The following is a 15,056-nucleotide window of genomic DNA, read 5'->3' on the forward strand; positions in this document are numbered from 1 at the left end:
ATCATGTGAGTCATTGACTCCGCTGGTCTTGTTGCTGCCTCCTTCTCTCTCTCTCTCTCTCTCTCTCTGCACCAGCCATAGCAATTATTATAATGACAGCTAAAATAATGTGCATTAATACCCAGAAAATCTAGAGGACGAGATAGTGGCAGACGAGGGTTGTTACTCTGTATGTGCGTGTGTGTGTGTGTGTATAAGTCCCTAACTGGAGTTTGTGGGGTTTTTTTTTTCAATGTGTGTATTTGACGTCTATAAACCTACAACCATATAGAGATTTACAGTTATCCCAGTTAAAGGCCTTGGATCGGTCGAGTTGGTCTTTGAAAAGCGTTTGTAACCGTTTGTTATAAAATGCAAAGTAGAATATAATGATCCACACAAGTATCACTCGAAATTACGTGGTTTTCCTTTTACCTTGTAGACTAACACAGTCGGCCATTTATGGGAGTCAATTTTTTGACTCCCATAAATGGCCGACAGTGTTAGTTCGCAAAGTAAAAGGAAAACCACGCAATTTCGAGGCTAATTTGTGTGGATCATTGTATTCTACTTTTAAAATATCTTTCTAACCATCTGCATTCTATAACAAATGGTTTCAAACACCTTTCAAAGACCAACTCGACCGATCCAAGGCAACGTGTTCCTTTAACTGTCCTGTGTTGATTGGTTGAGAGCATGTCATAATGTTATGCGTTGTCTTGACAATGTGGTTGTGGTTGAAAAGGCTCAAGCTGCAACTGTAAAAAAAAAAAACTCTCTTAAAAGACAACTATCCCTGATCAATGCACAGCTAGGAACAAAAAGGAATATCAAACCCAAGTCGTAATGTACACAGCTGTTTAATATAATACGGACAGACCTAACTGTTAATAATCAGTTGTTTTTCTTGGCAGAAAGAGAAAACATGTCGTGTTTGGACACATTTAAGAACCTGTCTTCTTTGACAGTGAGCCAACGTTTTAATGGTTCTGTTGACCGTGAGAGACGTGATTGCTTTGTACTTGATTTGGACGGCAAAAAAAAGCCTAATTAGAGCTGTCCATTCAACAATTAGTGGCCTTTTTTTCCGGACGTGTAGGGGTTGGACAGAGATCCAAGTATTGCAGGAATGAAGAATGAATCTTAGAAAAGCAGACCAATATTGGCTCTGAATTTGTTTGTAAACCTGTGTTGCCTCACTCCAAACCAGTGCTTCATTTTCAAGAGGCATCTTTTTACAATGCTGAGCAGATAAATTAACCTGAAGGCTTTACTAAAAGAAATAATGCTTTCAAAAAAATAGATTACCAGCCAAAATGTTATGCCATGAGGTTCCCTGTTTGTTTAAATCCTGAATTAGCAATGTTGTTCAGCCAAAAGTGAAATTTTGACATCATGAAGATATGACGAAATTGTGTGGGCCTAAATTGCTCAAGTTGAAGTGATGTTGACAAGACGATGAAATTGTCTTTTGCCAACGAGCAAGCTTCCTCAGCTGCGTTATGTATGTACAATGGTAAGTGCACAACTTACATCACATAATCTTCAGAAGTGAAAGTTTAAAAATAATCTTCCTCTTTAAAATTTGTATACAACTATTTCAAATGGTATTCAGCCTCCAAGTTTAAATATTTCAAGCTCCAGGACTTAGACCAAGCCTAAGTGTTAGTCCAAGTCTAAGTTTAGTCAAAGTCCATGCCTATACCAAGTACACTAAGTGTCATCAAAAGCAAAAGTGCAGGCCTGGAATTTCAGCTTTGAGAGGGCATGGAGAGGGCAAGGCCCTTTCCATTTTGTGAAGGGCACTTCCATTGGCAACTCCTTAAAGTCACTGGACACTATTGGTAATTGTCAACGTTTAGCCTTCACAGTGGGTGTATCTCAACATATGCATACAATAACGAACCTGTGAAAATTTGAGCTCAATCTGACATCTAAGTCGCGAGATAATAATGAAAGAAAAAACACCCTTGTCACACGAAGTTGTGTGCTTTCAGATGCTTTATTTCGAGACCTCAAATTCTAAATCTGAGGTCTCAAAATCAAATTCGTGCAAAATTATTTCTTTCTCGAAAACTACAATACTTCAGAGGGAGTCGTTTCTCACAATGTTTTGTACTATCAAACTCTCCCCATTACTCGTTACCAAGAAAGGTTTTATGATAATAATTATTTTGAGTAATTACCAATAGTGTCCACTTCCTTTAAAGCCATTGGACCCTTTCGGTAAACAGTATTGTCCAGGGCCCACACTTCGTGTATCACAACTTCTAAATCAAATAACAAACCTGTGAACACTTAGGCTCAATCGGTCATCGGAGTCGGGAGAAAATAACGGGAAAACCCACCCTTGTATTCGCGCGTTTCGCCGTGTCATGACATGTGTTTAAAATAAATCCGTAATTCTCGCTATCGAGAATTTATATTGTTTTACTGTTTTCTCAAAAAGTAAAGCATTTCATGGAATAATATTTCAAGAGAAGTCTTTCACCACTACCTTCTGTAAACCCTGTAAGTTATTTGTAAATCTGTGAACTTTAATTTATTTTTCTGTACCGAAAGGGTCCAATGGCTTTAAAGTGCAATCGTCTCAATCTCCTACATGTATGCTGCCACCAGCCAAAGGAACCATTTTAAGTACAATAACAAGTTGATAGGGTTATGGTGACCCAACCTGAAATCTTTCCTTTATCTTTAGTAATCATTAGATTGTTAGGTGTGTGTTGTCATTGGCGCTTATGCAAGGCATCTAGGCCGTGTGACTACAAGTAACCTGCTTCATGTCCCTTTGCTACATTTGTACTTTATAATTGTATACACAATTTAACTATAGAACTACACATGCTGACAATATTTTTTAAACAATCCACGAGCTCTCCCATAAATTGCAATCATTGGATCCTCTTGTTCAATGATGAAGTTGGTCAGACATTCTAAATACACATGTATGCCGTTATTCTGTTGAAACCCTAAGTCTCTACTTTTATTGGATAACTGCTGGCGTAATTGATCCACACTGTTCACCAAAACATCTTATGAAAGCCAATAATGAATGGAAACTTCTCTCCTGTATGTAACTAAAGATTACTTTGGGGATTTTGCTTAATGAATTGTCTGCAATGCAGTTTACCCATAACTGCACCCATGGGCCCTGACCCCCCTACCCCTACCGAGGTCTCGGCTTAAATAGCTTCTTGGACTGCAGCTTTAACTGCCTTTCTTTACAACAACCTGATGCACAGTTCATGCAGATAAGCTCCCCCCTGAGCTCTTCCGCAAAACATGTCCTCATTGGATATTTGCCTCGTACATTCACAGCCCCCATTGGTTCTAACTGACAAAAACATCAATGTTCGCCAGGCATCCGATGTACTACCCCACAGCATAATGTGTGTGCAACTTCAAGAAGGAACAAACCGCGTGCGACAAAAACAATATTCGCATGATGTGCTTAACGTGTTCCTAGCTGCAATCTATTTTTAGAACGGTTCAATTGGCATAAGTGCTATTGATTGGTCATCCTTGGATAGATCTAGTAAACACTGGATGAAAATCAGCCAAACCATTTTTTTACAGCTCACTGGATGGAGGAATAGATGAGTTTTTTTCTTTCAAATACAGCTATCTTTGTTTTTCTTCAACACATCCACATTATTATACACAAACACTAACAGGAAATCTAGAAAAGATGACTGCACAACAACAAAGATCTAGATGGAACTGATGAACAATAACTTACAAGTCATGTTGTCCACAGTCTTTTCCCTCAATCAGGTATATTTCAAACACAAAATACAAGTGCCAGTGATGACAGTATTTCAATGAGACAGTAGACACATTGCATAGCAACTGGATGCGGAGTGGGAACAACAGAATGCAACGTGGACATTGTGCAGATAGAATGAATTCAATAGCGGACCTGTATGCTTCGTTTTTGAAAGGGCAAGGACGCCAAGACATGTTCTCCTTGGTAACCGTACATCCTATAAGGAAATTGTAATTTTCTACTTGAGTATTTCAAGGGCACCAAGGCCAGGGGACATTGAAGCAATCGCCCTTGTTGCCTCCGTGATGTATCAAGCATGCAATAAGGGACCTACATCTTTATGATGCAGGGAGGGGGGTGGTGGCTCAGGGAGGTAGCTCAGGGGGCTTCAGCCCCCTCAAAGAGGGTCCCCGAAAATAGAGGAGATAAATCATGTGGGAAAAAAAGTAAGCCGCACACTTGTGTGTGTCTGTATTCCCTTTCAAAATAAATAAGGGGCTCAATAAGCCCTAGTAAGAGGTACAATTTTTAAGTAAAAATTTTGTCAACTCTTTATTGTTTTTATGTTTCTGGTGCACATTGCAAGCACCCTTGTTTCCTTAACTACAGGTTTCCTCAGGCTTGTAAGCTACAGTGATTAAGTTCACTTATGAGGCATCCTTGCTTTTATCACCAGAAATCAATCAACATGTTGCAACAACAAAATATCACAGCATTGGAATAAAATTATTAACTATGCAAAGCATTCCATCGCTTGAAATAAGTCATATATATCACAGCAATGTTGAAGAGCTTCAACCATTTGAAGGCATCATCCCTTGTGCAAACACTTAAAGAGATTTTTAGCCTAAATGATCAGACTTCTAAATAGCCCTACTTCACATGTAATCTATTGACTGATCTGCAATCATATCATACAAATAAGGAATGTTTGTGAGTGCAATTGTGGGAATATTTTTCATTCATTGAAAGATGGCAGAATGTTTCGCTGAAAAATGGGCAAAAGAACTTTCCATCTATCAACTTTTGAAAATATCCTCCTTATTGCACGACTGCAAAACATTTATTATTTCTTTTATATAACATCCATCAAGTACATGTTCAAGTAGGATTTGAAACTTTGCAATTAACCCTCAAAGTTTACAAATGTCGGTTCTGCTATTTCCACTGTAACAAACAAGAGCCTGTAAGCTGCTGTGTACCCGGTGGTGTACGCGCATAAAGTTGAAGTCTAGCATACTCGTTAAGTACCGCTGTGGTTAACGAGTGTGAGCGCTTTGGAGGTCTAGCATGCAATAGTGCAAAAAGATAATACAAGAAATGCACACTGTGTATATAACCAATAACGCATGCTCAGTGACATGCCATCAAGCGTTGTGAATAATGAATGCCACGTGACCTCCAATCATCCAATCAAATGACAAGAATTTACTTGGGTGTTTTCTTAAGTCTAATAATGTCACGTCACAACAAGCAATTTTTACCCATAAATAACTAGTTAAGTAAGAGACTTGAAGCCATTGGCCCCTTTCGGTACAGAAACAAAATTAAAGTTCGCAGATTTACAAATAATTTACAGGGTTTACAGAAGGTAGTGGTGAAAGACTTCTCTTGAAATATTAGTCCATGAAATACTTTACTTTTTGAGAAAACAGTAAAACAATATCAATTCTCGATAGCGAGAATTACGGATTTTTTTTAAACACATGTCATGACACGGCGAAACGCGCGGATACAAGGGTGGGTTTTCCCGTTATTTTCTCCCGAATCTGATGACCGATTGAGCCTAAATTTCCACAGGTTTGTTATTTTATATAGAAGTTGTGATACACGAAGTGTGGGCCTTGGAAAATACTGTTTACCGAAAGGGTCCAATGGCTTTAATAACCAACTGTACTGCATACAAACGGAACACTATGGCAGCATTATCTTCACCTTGCAGTAAATCATGTCAACAGTGAATATTCTCTTTTGAGAATGAACATCACAAAACTTTACTACAACAGGATTTGAACAGATGCGGTACCCGCTGCCAAAAAATAGGATTTGAACTGCCTCTAGCTACCGGGCAACCTCGGTAGTCTAGTTGGTAAGACACTGCTCTAGAATTGCAAGAGTCGTGGGTTCGAGTCCCACCCGAGTAACATGCCTGTGATATTTTTTTCACAGGACTCGGGAAAGTACTGAGTATACAGTGCTAACACACATCGGTGTATGGGTAAAAAAATAAATACAAAAATACAAAAATGATAGGATTTGAACAAGTGACCTCCAGATTAACGTTCCAGAGGTCAGGTTCAAATCCTTTAGAAGTATGCTTAGCCCACTCAGCAGTTCAATTAAATCTACCCATTCAGGTTCCCTGGTGGTTTGTTACTTGAAAATATTCCCTGTGAAGCTTGTTTGTACATCATGGAGCCTTCTGGACCTAATTGCATGTAACTTGCCTTATGCAACATGGCTTTAAGAGACAACATGTAAATGCAGTTACTCCTGTCATTCGTAATGCTTCACCTTGCCCGCCCCCCCCCCCCCCCTCCAACCTCCCTACAAACAGTGTTGTTTGATCCAAAACGGATGCGCATGTTTGTGGGTAACCTTTTGATGCTGCAGTATGACAGTACAGTGTACAAACAATTTGAAGTCCGGTTTACATTTAAGTAAAATAAAAACTCAAATGGTTTGGATACCAGACTAAATATACATGTAAGATGTTTGTGTTTGATTAGTTTATAGATCTACCAGATGTGACAAGTATGGTTTGGATGGTAGCTATTGTAGCGAGGGATGGTCCCAAGCTTACATTCACCATAGGCCTTAAACGAGCATGATGTCAGTGGAGTAGAGCGCCCTCGTGTAGGGGTAAACAAAAGTTGCTAGTTAGCCCATCCTGTTTGCAATGCATACAAAGGGCAAGTTCAAGCGACGACACTTTGCCAACCACTAGTCAATGTTACATGTTTACCAATGCATTCAATACATCATTGGTAGCAGGCAACAATCGCCCCATGGTCAACTTAAGTCCCTCCTTGACCAAAGATGTGAGTTTCTATTGTTAAACAAATGTGGGTTCATCTCCAAGTGGTAGTGAAGTTAAATCGAAGCCTAAAGTTTATTTGTAAATGTTTGGAAACTTACAAATTACCCTCTCTCCAGATTTGATTTGTCATTAGTCTCACCTTTCAATAGGCGAGTCCACTTGAAATGTCCTCTCTACGATAGTGGTCCATTGCAGACAGCGTACGTAGAAAACATTTTTGTCCTTGTTTTTAGCCAAGACCTGGCACTCACAATCTGTAAATGGTAAAGAAAAAATATCAATGAAGAAAACAAATAATTCAGGGAATATTTTCAGGGAATATTGATGAGGGTTTTTACACCATGTAGCATTAGCCTATAATAATAGGTTCCCAGTGATCGGTAAACAACTCTAAATGCAAGCATGATTGTAGTTTGAAGGTGGCACCTGGGCCCAATTTCATAGCGCTGCTTAGCGGTCGATTTTGTGCTTACTTTGCAATTTCTATTTCATAGCGCTGCTAACCATAAGCACACGAAAAGGCATAATAACCTTCCGGTGCTTACCGCATGAAAACAAATGACGTCACAATGCAAATCCGCGGTAAACACGCAAAATGGCCGCCCAATTTTTCTGCTAACCTGTGAAATACGCTAAGGCTTAAGCAAATTTTTCTGCTACAGTAAGCACGCAAATTTGCTTACCGTTAAGCAGCGCTATGAAATTGGGCCCAGGACCCACATTTTTTTGAAACATACTTACTTCCTTTTTTAATGGGTAGCAAAAGCAACCAGATAAACTGATAAGACTACACAAATACCCTAATTTAAAAAAAACATTATTAACACAAAAAAAATCAAAGTGAGCAACGAATCCTCATACACAATACACATGTTCAGCTGCTGTTGTGGGTAGTAGACTTGAAAGCACATAAACACTGCTTCGTGACCAGTTTCATTTCCGCCACGGACGGGACCGCAAGATGACAAGCGCGTTATTCTGCACGCGCGTTGAAATACACGTTTGCGTTTTTTTTATTGAACGCTCACGCGATGCTGTTGTGTTCAACTTACAAAATGGCCGCACAAACACACGCTGTGAGAAGCCAGTTTTGTCAACTTAGAAAATGGCCGCCTGCGCGCATGCCGGAGCATGGTCTGGTTACATTGGATTGGAGAAAATCAAGATGATAAAATTCCATAACCATTATAGGAAACCAATTGTGCACTTTTCCTGTGCGAAAATGTACAAGACTTGCAACAAGGCCTGGAGCTCAACAACATTTTTTAAAATAAAAACTGTAGGGAGAGTATAAAGTTGTTTACCAAAAAGCATGGTGTGAAATTTCTGTACTAAAAAAGTCAAGTCCAATTATAACAACTCTGACCTGTCATAAACAGTAGGTGCTCATTAATCAATACTTTTTGTTTTAATGGTTACAAATTGATGGAAATTTACAGCCCTGGATTAGTTTCATTCTGATGGTAGAGTCTTCAACCTAGCCAGCAGTAAGGTACGTATGTTCTAGTTCTGTCAACAATGTCAACGGCAATGTTATTGCACTAAGGTCTCAGACATGTTTGATACAGGCATCAACAGAACCATTCATCATCACTGACAGCAGCCCAGTTTAGTCAGGCAACAAAATACTCTTGTGCGAAACCTTTGCTGGCGAGAGGGGCTGTTTATATATTATGGTGTCAAGACCAGATCTCGGAGTCTGCCGTTTACGTTGACTTCTATTTTCAGCACTTGGTCGGTTGAAAAGCAATTTTTCTTTCCGTGACTTATTGGTTTACACACAGTAAAATAAAAGTATATTATTATTTACAAGAACCTCATTACTCATGTACATTGTACAGTCAATTATACTATTTATGGTTAACGACACACAAATTGGTTATCCCTTTTTTATGCTGTCATAATCAACAAAACTGCCTTGTTGCACAACAGGCCGCATTAACGTGTCGATGGACTTTTTTTCTTTCATATTTGCCACCCCCCATTCATATGCGCAATCCATCCAAACAAAAATAACTAATGGTTACAGGCAGTTCCAACAAACATATAACCAAAGAAATGTGTAAAAAAATACTTATTCTAGCACTGCAATCATCACTGATTGCATCATAACAGATCCTCCATGGCTGGGGAATGAAATTAATACCACAGACAGAAAAAAAACAGTCACAAAATAATTGTTTAAAGGCACTAGACAGTATTGGTAATTACTCGCCAAAATTTTTAGCAATAAAGCTTACTTGGTAACGAGCAATGGAGAGCTGTTGATGGTATAAAACATGTGAGAAACAGCTACCTCTAAAGTGATGTAGTTTTTGAAAAAGAGGTAATTTCTCACTCAAATAATAAAAGACTTCAGGCATGAAGCCTTTTTTTAGACGGATGAAAGCACACAAATTTGTGTAACTCCAAGGGTGTTCTTTCTGTCATTTATTCTCTTGCAACTTGGACGACCAATTGAGCCCAAATTTTTACAGAGCTGTTATTTTATGCATAAATGTTGGGACACACCAAGTGAGAATACTGGTCTTTGAGAATTACCAATGTGTCCAGTGTCTTTAACCTACAGGGGAATGAAAAACAACTTCACCTACAGTAGGCCTACGTACATGGTACACAAACAGTGCTTAATGTGTCTGGGACCATTCTTAGTCTACAGAGATACATGTATGTTTTTGCTGGTCTTGGTCTAGCTGTCAGGTCTTGAAACTCGAACTTGTTATGAAACAAGAACTGAAAAGTAGATACTACATTACAGATCATTCCACAAGAATTGTATAGAGATTTGTTTTTCATAAAGAAAAATAAAATGTGTGTGCACACCTTACCATTATGATTGGCCTGTTTTGTTACATTAGGTAATTTACACATAAAGGTCAAGGGGTGTCCGTCTGGGTCTTTGCATTGGACGCAGAGGCATGCAGGGGGGTGGGGGTGGGGGGGGGGCAGGTCCCACCCTCGAATGTCAACATATTTGGTTGTCAAGTTATTTACGCAAAGAATTCAATAGGCTCATGGTAAAAACAGTTAACATCTAAACTTGCATGTCACAAGAAAATATTACCAATTTAAAATATAATTAACCAGGCCTGTGTGCTTCGTTTTAGAAAGGGCAAGGGCACCGAGGCATTTTCTCCTTGTAATAAGGGCAACCTATTATAGAGCTCCTTTAGAAGAAAATATTGCTTAAAGACAGTGGACACTATTGGTAATTGTCAAAGACCAGTCTTCTCACATGGTGTATCTCAACATATACATAAAATAACAAACCTGTGAAAATTTGAGCTCAATCGGTGGTCGAAGTTGCGAGATAATAATGAAAGAAAAAACACCCTTGTCACACGAAGTTGTGTGCTTTTAGATGGTTGATTTCGACACCTCAGATTCTAAACTTGAGGTCTCGAAATCAAATTCGTGGAAAAATACTTCTTTCTCGAAAACTATGTCACTTCAGAGGGAGCCGTTTCTCACAATGTTTTATACTATCATCCTCTCCCCATTACTCATTACCAAGTTAAGTTTTATGCTAATAATTATTTTGAGTAATTACCAATAGTGTCCACTGCCTTTAACATTAGTCTGCTAAGCAGAAATGAGCAGGATACCTGTGACAAATTGTACATGTGACATGGTAGTTTGGCTGGTTGCCTTATTTTAGCATAGTTTTATTTTGCTTGGCTTATTTTTGTGCTTAGCAGCTCTATAAAATTGGTTCCAGGTGCTACCAGGTTCAAACAACAATGATGCCTGCATTTAGAGTTGTTTACCGGATCACTGGTAACGTATCATCATAGGCTAACGCTACATGGTGTAAAAACTGTCATCAATATTCCCTTGTCTGCGGGGCAAAAACCAGCTGAAGTGAAAGCTGGCACAATAAATAACCTGACCAACTGGTGCCCTCTTAAATCTTTCTGAATCATCCAAGAAACATGGCCACTATGTCAGCAAAACAAATTGATTATGCCGGGCTGGAAGACTGTGAAAGAAAAAAAACACTGAATGGAAACAAACATTTGCCGATGAAAATTTATAATTTTGTTCATTGTTGAAAATAACTTTCAGTTTCTCACTTGAAATTGTAAGAAATTGTTGTGTATAAAACGGCAAGATATGCACATATGTTGTTTTAATACAGGCAAGTTGATGTTTCAAATGGTGTTTACTTGTTGTTATGGTTACTTTTCCAAAACAGAAGGTTTTTTTTTAAAAGTTGTTTCGTTACATACAAGTAGATGACACATTACATGTATGTGTTTGAAGGCCTGAAGCTAAAACAGAAACTAAAATCCTAAGCAGAAATTACTGGGATAACCCCCTCCCCATTACCCATGGTCCTATTTCTCCTACTTCCTCCTTTCCCCTTTGCATTACTCAATGTTCCAAGATGAGCAAAACTCTTGAGTTTGTATTTTACAAAGTCTTCTCAATATGATAATAAATCTTATTTTTACGCTCAAGAAATGCAAAAGCAACCAAAGGAACAAAATAGACTACAAACCTGTAGATTTGTACTTTATTTTGTTTTTACAAACAATAACAATGCAACAAACAATAATACAAATAAGTATAACTTTAGAATAGAAGTGGGTTTTTAAATGGGATTCGGAAGAGTTTAGGGTATTGACTAATCAAACAGACTGAGAAAGACTATTCCAGCTTTTTGGCATTTCTCAATAGCTTCGTCTTTGAAAGGGCAAAGGCACCAAGGAATTTTCTCCTTTGTAAAGGGCACCCTATGAGAAAATTGTACACTTCTAGAGCATTTCAAGGGCACCAAGGGCAAGGCAATGACCAGGGGCACTGAGGCAATGGCCTTTATTTCTTCCCTGAAGTATCAGCCCTGGTACATTTATCTGTACGCAGGTGTCAACTGATATCGTTCTGGTGTACAGACAGTTTTGTCAACGACTGAAGCTACGTTACTGGCGAGACATTTCACTGCTGACTCTATAGTCCACACCACAAACGATAAACAGTTCAGACAACCCACATTCCGAGGCAATACTAACACACGAGAGTAAATTATTAACAAGCCCTACCCGCTAAACAACCCCTGGTAAATTGTCTCAGTACAAAAGTACACTCTGCTAAAATGTAAGTCATTTGTTAATATAACTGTTAATGAGATTTCTATCAAGTCATGCAACTCATTATGGAGTAATTTCATGGTCAAATTGAGGCCGATTTACCAATCACTTTAAATCGGTCAATACTAAATACTTCTGCGTGGCACGAGCAGTCTTCAGAAGCCAGTTCATATGAGATCACCGTGGCCAAAGGGGCAGGAACTGGAGTGTCTTGTGGGTTGTGCAAACACTGCACCATAAGGACACAGTGGAAATGGCATCCTTTTCTCAGTGGGAGAGCCACAAGTGAAAATAAATGACAAAAGTTCATGTCTGGTGAATCAGGAGAAAAAAAGGGAAATTAAAGCCATTAGGGTATAGCATGTTTCAAAATAGAAACAGAAAAAGTGAGATGAGACCCTTTGAAGCGTGATGCGGGGGGGGGGGGGGGGGGGGGAGGTTAAGAAATAATACTGCAGGAGGTGGCCTGAAACGCAGTATGGTGTCATTGGATTCAGTACATTGTAATGTGGGTTGTTTTTAAGTGAGGCATCATCATTATATGCTGCATCATTCAGATCAGTGACATCAAAATCATTACAGCAGATATTCACAGGTAATCTGTTTTTAAACTTGTTGTGATATTTTCAAAGAATTTGTCAATCAACAACTGCTGAGTTTTTTGTTGTCGTAAAACAAATGCGATCCAATTGTGGACAAAAGGTGCAGATGTATCAACTGAACGTAACTTCCTACTAGATTTTAACATGCACCTTTTTTACTAGGAAGTGTGTTTAAAAACATGTACATATGGGGAGGATCGGTAACTGGAATGTTTTGTAAGGGAGGGGTGGGGTGGGGCAAATTCCAATCATTAAAAAAAGAAGGCAACGAAAACATGACACACACCTAACCTTTGCAAACTGATCACCCTGAACCTTTTTCTATCCCTCTCAGAGGTGATTTAAATCAGTGGGAAAACACCATTCCAACAGGAAAAGAAAAAAAAACTGGTTTCCGCCGACACCTCCATATATGCCTAGATCACACCCTGAATGACTTATCATCGATGGTTCTATTTTGACCCAAAATATACATCAGCTCAATGGGGCAGGGTCTGTATATATGTATACATGAATCCAGGTTGGGTTTGAACTTGACTGAACTTGTTTACGTGGGTTGAAGATGGGGACAAAGTCTAGAGACTCTGTATGCTAGGATGACTCAGCCTCATGTCCGTTCAGGAATGGATTTTCTCAAGGTTGATGGAGGAGAAGGAGTTTGAAAATGTTTGGCTGATTTGGGTTCAGTTGATCCCACTGGGAATTACTTGGGCGGAATATTTTTAAAAACAGATATTTAGGGGTTTTGGAAAGCACTTACATGTAGGTATGAAATGTTACAGATGTGCAGAGTATAGCCAACTGTAAATCACTGAAGAACAAGAACATTGTTAGTTATTGGTTCATTCTTGAGCATGCTTTTTCCTCTTAATGGCAAACATTTAAAAAATGAAAACAAAATCACTATTTTATCTCAATGCAGGTTGGCAACTGCACCAAAACATTTTACATCCATTCTTAGATGTGCATTTTTTGACTGACTGCTTCATATTTCATTTAAGAGATCATCACCAAACTAATCCTCAGAATACATCGATCATACTTCCAACCAAAAAAAAAAAATAAAAATAAAAAAAAAAAAAAAAGGGAACAATCTCTCCCAAATTTCACCTGAGTTTCCACTGTGTTTTTATTCTTACCATTACAAGGAATAACTTCAAGGATACATGTACACGTGTATATCAATAGTAAAATTAGTTTAAAACTATATGTACTATTACCCAATTCTCAGATTTGTTTTCTTCCTCTATTACAGTGCTTACACACTTCGGTGTAAGGGTAAAAAACGATAACAGTCATTCTTTTTCCCAGATGCAAATTTAACATTTATTGGAACATTTTTTTAACATTGACTATTCTAAATAGCCCCTAAGAAAAATAGAGCATGTTTACGTGATGTGACTACTCATTACTACAAGTGCTATAGTACACTTTAAACACGTAAAGCTTATTGCACACTTGCGTTGTGTTTCTTTTAACAGTATTAGTCTTTGCCACATTTGCGTAAACCCACACACTCGAAGGTGACGTGCACACATTATTAATCCAATTCTGCATTATTCAGAAACTAGCCCAGATGATACTCACAGTACAGAAGCGATACTAAATGATGCTTTATACAATGCCTATATATAGAATCAATAGTTATTTATGAATATTTTGGGAATGTGCTATTTTTCTCGATAAATTTTCACCGCTACTCAAGGAAAATATCAACCTTTCGTGTCCTAAAAAAAGAGTCTAACTGGAGTAAAAGGTCAAGTGGTGTAAGGCATGCTACGCGCAGGTTTTATTCTTGAACTTTTAAAATTGGGTGTTTGATTAAAAAAAATACAAAACAAATTATCTTTCTCAATAGGTTACCATCATTGCCATCCATTTGGTTTGCAGTGGATTTAAGATTGCTCTGGGCAATGGCCTTCCCCCCCCCCCCTCCCCTCCTTCTAGTAGTTTTTTTGTTTACAGCAGACGGAGAAACCACTTTCTAATTTGAGTTTTTTTTTTCGTTTGTCCAATAACAACTATTTTCTTAAGGTATTAAAAACCAGTCGCTAGCGATCGGTTGGTGCATGAAAGAGCTTACACTAAAACACTATCAAAGTCAAGAAAATAGTTTTTGAAGCACTAACGAATCACTATTGTTTATTTAGATTGCACCAAATAAAACAAGCTAATGCACCAATCCCTCACAAAACAAATATCGTTTTTCGTTAGTTTCATTAAATGCTATATCACTCAAATTGATCAAATTTCACAGGTTCGATGAATTGGTGCATTTATTAAAAACTAGAGAATGGAAATTAATTTACTCTGTCGGAAAAACCGATGATGTCTGCCTGTGGAGTGTTTTCCTGCATGACTCAGGAAAGCACCCAGTAGACTGTGCATATCACACATTGATGTAGGGTCGAAAACAAATTAATATTTGATATCCCTGATGCAAATTTGATTAAAGACAGGGTATACCCTTGGTTGTTTTTAACCGTTGGATTGTGTTACAATAAGGCAAACATGTGGTAAGCTTCTAACTAGGCCATCTTCTAATCAAATGCTTTTATTGGCATTAATTTTAGGAGTTA

At 38.3% G+C, this 15,056-nt stretch overlaps 1 protein-coding gene across 3 annotated transcripts in view; it reads right to left on the minus strand.

The window, feature by feature from the left end:
• The window catches only part of LOC117287993 (RAC-gamma serine/threonine-protein kinase-like), a 53,286-nt gene that overhangs the window by 26,993 nt on the left and 11,237 nt on the right, over positions 1 to 15,056 (minus strand). For all 3 annotated transcript variants that reach the window (XM_033768668.1, XM_033768679.1, XM_033768661.1), the window contains exon 4: positions 6,925 to 7,039. In XM_033768668.1, the coding sequence (XP_033624559.1) occupies positions 6,925 to 7,039 (115 nt within the window). The remainder of the gene's footprint in view (positions 1 to 6,924; positions 7,040 to 15,056) is intronic.

The sequence above is a fragment of the Asterias rubens genome, chromosome 1 (assembly GCF_902459465.1).
Source record: "Asterias rubens chromosome 1, eAstRub1.3, whole genome shotgun sequence".
In the NCBI taxonomy this organism is placed as follows: Eukaryota; Metazoa; Echinodermata; class Asteroidea; order Forcipulatida; family Asteriidae; genus Asterias; species Asterias rubens.